Source organism: Alosa alosa, chromosome 1 (assembly GCF_017589495.1).
Source record: "Alosa alosa isolate M-15738 ecotype Scorff River chromosome 1, AALO_Geno_1.1, whole genome shotgun sequence".
Classification (NCBI taxonomy): Eukaryota; Metazoa; Chordata; class Actinopteri; order Clupeiformes; family Clupeidae; genus Alosa; species Alosa alosa.
The window spans coordinates 36,654,137-36,660,850 of NC_063189.1; the positions used below are offsets into that span (position 1 = coordinate 36,654,137).

General features: G+C 47.6%; 1 protein-coding gene across 2 annotated transcripts in view; it reads right to left on the reverse strand.

Annotated features, from left to right (window-relative positions):
* Positions 1-300: 300 nt before the first annotated feature.
* The window catches only part of tapt1b (transmembrane anterior posterior transformation 1b), a 28,624-nt gene continuing 22,210 nt past the window's right edge, over positions 301-6,714 (reverse strand). For both annotated transcript variants that reach the window (XM_048237703.1, XM_048237710.1), the window contains 5 exons: positions 4,930-4,989; positions 3,407-3,475; positions 3,124-3,200; positions 2,798-2,964; positions 301-868 (listed from right to left, as the gene is read on the reverse strand). In XM_048237703.1, coding sequence (XP_048093660.1) covers positions 636-868; positions 2,798-2,964; positions 3,124-3,200; positions 3,407-3,475; positions 4,930-4,989 — 606 coding nt within the window. In that variant the 3' untranslated portion in view covers positions 301-635. The remainder of the gene's footprint in view (positions 869-2,797; positions 2,965-3,123; positions 3,201-3,406; positions 3,476-4,929; positions 4,990-6,714) is intronic.

The following is a 6,714-nucleotide window of genomic DNA, read 5'->3' on the forward strand; positions in this document are numbered from 1 at the left end:
GTTTGTGTGCATATGCTTGTCTTGCGATGCAGACTTTTGCACCCTCTGCTGCTTGCATACGTTCATGGCGTCTGAGCCTTCAGTCCTGGCACCTTCTGTGTGCGCTGTGCTGCCCGCCCGCCCGAGGATTGGCGTCCTCTGCCATGGTGCTCCACCAACCATGACCGCCCCGCCACCGGAGCCACTGAGCCGGTCAGTAGTAGCCAGAGCCTGGGAAGAGGGGCCAGGTGAGTGGGCTTCCAGGGGGGAGGCCAGGCGGGTCTCTCCCCGGTATGAGGGAGGGGGGAGGGCCGAGGGGGGCTCCATGTCCACAAATGGGACACATCACTCTCTTTCCAGTTACCAATAAATTAAACGCACAATCATCTTAATAAATAGCCTTGCGCAATCAACACCCCCCCTCCCCACACACACACACAAACACACACACGTACGCGCGCGCACGCACACACACACACCCCTCCTAAACCACTCAAGGAGGGGTGTGGGAGTTCAGGCTGGCATTGAAGGATTGCCAGCCCTCGTCATCAAGACTTCTATTTCAGTCCACCGTGCTCCATTTCGCTCCCCTCCCCTCCTCCCCCCAATCCCAAACAGCTCAGTCATGTGAGTGGGGGCATGTCTGTGTGTGCATCTCAGTCTATGCGGTTGCCACAGATGGTGAAACGGTCAATCTCCAGCAGGTCTTTCTTGGGTGCTCTGTGTTTGAGTTCCATTCCATCCTGTCCAATGTCTTTCTCCTCTGTGTCGTCAGGTGTGGTGAGGAACTGGTCTGATTCGCTGCTGGGCAGGTGTGGGGCGGGGCATTCCTCCTGGTGCACTGGCTGAGTGGTGATGGACGTGGACACCTCCTCATCAGCTGGGTCGCCTACACATCAGCCAATCAGGAAAGGAGTCGTCAACATGTGCTCTATTAACTAACTCTTTTATACATTATACTTTATAAATTTCAATGAATCAAAGCTGTGATGAACTTTAAATTGTGTACACAGTGTATCCTAAAAACAGAGAAGGCTAGAGGATGTAATGTAACGCCTCAATACCCAGCAGGATATATTGACAAAAGAGTCCCTCACACTCTTTGAAACATGAAGCCCTTTCATTAAGCCTTTGATCAGCAGCACAGAGTCAGAGTGATTAGAGTGTGTGAGTGTGTGTTTGCTGTGGGGTGGTGTAAGGTGGTTTTCTGTGGGGTGTGTGTGTGCCCTTTGGTATTGTTCTATGCTGACTCATCAAAGTCATTTTGATGCTGTGTGTGTCTGTTTGTCACAGTGTTTGTCTGAGTGAGCGTGTGCATTTGTGTGTGTGTGTGTGTGTGTGTGTGTGTGTGTGACAGTGTATGTATGTGGAGGTGTGTTTGTGTGTGTGTGTGTGTGTGTGTGTGACAGTGTTTGTATGTGGAGGTGTGTTTGTCTGAGGGTGTCTATATGTCTGTGTGTGTGTGTTTCTCTACGTGGATGTGGCCTGTGCTGTCTGTAGTGGGTAGTCATGTAGGAGGACCTGGGGGCGAGTCTGGGGCAAGAGGCAGAGGCTCGTACCTGCAGCAGAGGCAGAGATGGGGGCAGGCACAGGGGGCAGGAGCAGGGGCAGAACAGCCAGAGGAGCAAGAGCAGACAGGAAGAAGAAAGAAGGGAGGAGGAGGAAGAGGAGCAGGGAGAGGAGGAGGAGGAAGAGCAGGAGGAAGAGGAGAGGTAACGCAGGAAGATGAAGAAATCTGCTCTGATGAAGGAAGAGAAGAGAGAGGAAGAGGAGGCCCTTGAGGGTCTGAGAGGAGATGAGGAGACCGAGGATGAGCCAAAACGGAGAGAGAGAAAGAGAGAGAGAGAAAGAGGGTGAGAAAGACAAAGAAAATCAGAGGTAGGGATATGAGAGGGTGAAGTAAGGAGAATGAAGGAGCAGAACACACACAGTAACAGATGAGGGTGTAATGGCACTTAAAATAAAATAAGAATGGCCGCAGGCAGGACTAACCAACACACTATGGGAGCGGACGAGAAGCCTAACATTCAGGGTTCTTGAAAGCAAACACGCACAAAGCAAGCCGGCAGGAGCACAGCACCAACTTGTCCCCGTGGTTTGGACATGCACCCGTCCAGACTTTTAGACGTGAGGCACACCAACCACAGGCAAATTAGTCAATGTCAGACCAACTAGCAAACGAGACCAATCCAATCCAAACCAGGTCTTAAATCCACACATGTTTTTTAGTAGTCTGTTTCACTCTAAGGGAGACTGAAAAATATAATTTTGCAGGGTTAATCCGAGAGAAGCTTCTGAAGCTTTCACTGTGTTTTTACATAGGACACGTATGCAGTCATGGTGAGACGTGCTTATGTGAGAGGCACATAAATCACACATAACTGGATCCCAATCACTACTGGGCTCAGCATTCATTTACTGATTTTGTTTTTGGTCTTAGTTAATGTGTTAGTATGTATGTGCTTACTATTGATAATGCTATATGAACTTATCATTTGACTAACAACAAATTAACATGAAATTCTCTTTGGTTTCTAGAAGATATTGAGTGTGTGTGTGTGTGTGAGTGTGTGTGTGTGTGTGTATGCTACTAGTCATTCAGTAGTTGAGGAGTGGTGTGTAAATGAGTGTGTGTATGTGTGTATGTGTGCTACTAGTCATTCACTAGTTGAGGAGTGGTGTGTGTGTGTGTGTGTGTGTGTGTGCTACTAGTCATTCACTAGTTGAGGAGTGGTGTGAGTGGTGTGTGTGTGTGTGTGTGTGCACACGTGTGTGTGTGTGTGTGTGAGTGTGTGTGTGTGTGTGTGTGTGTGTGTACCTGGCGGGCTGCTGGTGTGCTTGGCTCGGTGGGTTCTGCTGGAAGCTCTGCTGGGGGCTGCTGAGGGCGGGGTCTGGAAGAGCTTCTCCTCCATGTGGGCCTCCTTCACGTACAGACAGGACTTCCCCAGCAGCACAATACTGTTCAACACCTTCAGTGTAATCATACTGGAACCACACACATACACAGGCAAGTTGACAAGGGCCAGCAGAGTAGGACTCAATATTTCCAACGGCAAACAACCCTGGCACACACACACACACAAACACACGTGGCACACACACACACACACACACACACACACACACACACACACACAGCCTTACCCCAGGTAGAAGAGCAGCACACACACATAGGACAAGGACCCCTGGATCTTCACGGAGCTAGTCACTACTCGGATGAGCTGCAAGAATACAAATCACACACAATCACTTCTGCACTAACATTAGCTGCCGATATGTGATACAATAACATCTAGATCAGACACCCTGAGCTCTGGGCATTAAGTGGGTCAGAGAGGTTTCAGGGGGTCATTAAATCTTGAAAATCCTCAGTAGAGAGTGGGCCTATCTGCTTAGCCACAAGAGAAGATGGAGGATGTCGTCTCACCAGTAATGCCAGTGGAAGGGGAATGAAACCCATTCTCCTTGACACGCTGTCACTGTAGTCTGTGTAGGCCTGGAAATCACACACACACACACACACACACACACACACACACACACACACACATGCACACACATGCACACACATGCACACCAACAAATCAACATACATTACACAAGACCCTGTTTAATCCACTTGCACGTAATCTTCTTTCCTTATAAGTCCCAGACAGCAGACAATACAGATAGATAATTATGGCGGTCGTACATAATACATGACGTAACATTACGTCTCCATTACAGATACACTTGCTGATCAACAAGTCCTTTGAAGGCCTATGGTACAAAGAAGGACTATAGGAAGGAAATATCAGGTGCATAGACAGAACCTTACAACCTGTACTCACTACAGCTGAAAGATAGAGAGGCGACAGGACAGAAGAAGGGCTGGCCATCATTCAACTGTCCTTACTACAGCTGAAGAGGGAGCAGGACAGGCCATAGAAGAAGAAGGGCTGGCCATAGACTGCAACAGTCCCGTCCACTGCTGATTCCGTAAGTAAGAGTTCCATACAATTTCTCCATTGACAACTGGAGTATAAGCCATAAAATACCGTAACCGTTCATGGTAGACTTAAAACTATCTACAACATGATTAAGCGATTGTACATGCTCATAGAGACGCCAAAAGTTAATGGGGCATCAACCTTGTTTTGAGAAAAATAATGTATTCGCGATTTAAAGGAAAAGTACTACACTACCCAAAATCCTCAAGTGTAAAAGCAGAGCCTTTGATTGGTAGAGATCGTCGTTGCTATGGCAACATTTATGCCACTTTTCCTGTGCCTGTTGTCTTGTTACTCGCTGGAATAAAGATGGATAACAAGGCTGTCAGAACTGATGTGTGGCTGTCCGATAAAAACAGTTTTTCTCATCTTTGAAAGTTGAATTTACTCAATGGAAGCGGTAGGAAGTTAGTCATCTTCTTGTGTGAGATTAAAATAGAAGCATGTTAAACAATTGTTAGGCCGCAAATGTTTTTTCGAAATGAGTACATTGGGAAAAAGCTCATGGGATAGTAGTTCGTTCACTTGGGAATGAAAATATGGACACAGTCTTGTACCTTTGCCTTTTTTAGTTTTTCTGTTGTCTGTATAATTTCTGTTCGAAATTATATGTTGTATGAGTATGAGTCACGTCGTAGCTGGTTAGCTTAAGGCGTGGTCTAAAACGGATTTGAGATATACAGATTTTTTCAGACGTAGATTGTAGAAATTAATGGGAAACTTATTTCCGCAAACTAAGCTCTCTCGGAGGAGGGGCAGGACTGTTGCGCTCTATTAGAGAGGGGATGGATGGAGGAAGGGCCAGCCGTTATTCAACTGGAGGGAGGGAGAAAGAGAGGGAGAAAGAGAGGGAGAGAAAGGAGGGAGAAAGAGGGGGAACTAAGCAAGAATGGAATAAAGGGAAGGAAAGGGGGGAGAGGAAGAGGAATCAGATGGAGGACAACAAAGCTGAACAACTCACATTTTTTTGCCTGCTGCTGACAAGGTCGAAAGCCAGACTGGCTCGGTATTCACTGTAGACCTGCGGAACACACGCACGCACGCACACGCACGCACACACACACACACGCACGCACACGTACACGCACACGCACACAACACACTTCATCAGAACACTGAGGCCACACACAGGTAGGCAGGTACATGCAGCAGCTGATAGTGACATTTGCAGTTTGACCAGAGCGAAAGCGAGCCCAGAGCAGCAGGCTGCTTGAGTGACCTTAAAGAGATATGCAGGAGAACCTTTGAAGGGCAGCTCAGACCACTGACATTTTGGAGTGTTCAAGAGGAAAGAGAGTAAAGACTCACAACACACACACACCATGCAGCATATAAGGATGCAACCTGGGACATGGGAATATTTTGGACTTGAATGGCAGAATGCAATCTGACGCGAGACGTGAGTGTGTGGCTGGATTTGGAGTATTTCTTAGTTGGCCAATCTCTAGCATTTCTGTTCTGTTGCTAGGCCACAGGGAGGGAGTGAGTGTGAGGATTTGTGTACATGAGTGGTAAAAGTGTGTTCTCTCTCTCAGTCCCTCTCTCTCAAACACACACACACACACACACAAACAGCGTGCTGATGCAATTAGGTTACTATGACACTCAGAACAGAGTCTGGGGATTTTCTGCCCTGTTTTTCCTCAGCGATGAGACAAAATGCTTCCCATAAATAATCAAAACCCTTGAATTAGTGCAGAGATTGTGTGTGTGTGTGTGTGTGTGTGTGAGAGTGTGTGTGTGTGTGTGTGTGTGTGTGTGTGTGTCTGTGTGAGTGAGTGTGTGTGTGTCTGTTTGACTGAGTGTGTGTGTGTGTGTGTGTGTCTGTGTGAGTGAGTGTGTGTGTGTGTCTATGTGAGTGTGTGTGTGTGTCTGTGTGTGTGTACTTCTCCCTCACTGGAGAGCGCAGGCTGTGAGTCACATCAGAGTCCACCTCCATTCATGCGTCGGCAGGCATGATGCTGAACCAGCTCAGTATGGCTCCCACTCATTCATAGCCACTGACGCACTCTGGCAGTCACTCAGTCAGTGTCTCATGAGACCCACGATGAAGACTCATACAAATCCATACATGTGCCCATGAATGAGTCAGTTACACGAATGACGCTTTACTGCCGCTCATGGATATTAATGTGAAAATGCAACAGTCGATCAGTGCCGACGTATCATCTCTTGATGCTTGACAATCACTGTCCTCTCAAACGGCGTGAGAGAATCAGAGAATCAAGAGGGTTTGTCTTAAGACCTTTGGATGTAAAAACCGGAAAAGGCAAATTAGAGGGTTTCTCCTAAGACCTTTGGGTCAGTGGAGTAGGAGCCAGAAATTGACTGTGACACTCCGGGACTTAAGGGGTTCTAATCCCATCAGGGATGGAGGGGAGGGTCGTGGGCCATTATGTAAGGGCTTCTCAGCACAGTTCATGTACTGGGCTTTTCATTCTCTAAATGTGTGGTGTCAACCGCACTTGGGAATGGTCATTTCTGGTCAAAAAAGCTACAGCTTTCTCTGCCAAAGCCATCAGTGCACAGACATAAAGGTGACATTCTTAGCATTTGCTCTTTCTGGACTGTGGTCAGAGAGAGAAAACAACCTCCTCAGTTGGACCACAGGCTACTTCTGCGGTCCCTGGTCTTGTCTTTATTATTATCCAACATACAGTAAGCAGTTGGACTACAGCATCTGCCTTCCATCAAGGTGACGAGTGACGTGATCGTTGTTGAAGTGCGAAAAGAGGCTCGGTGAGTC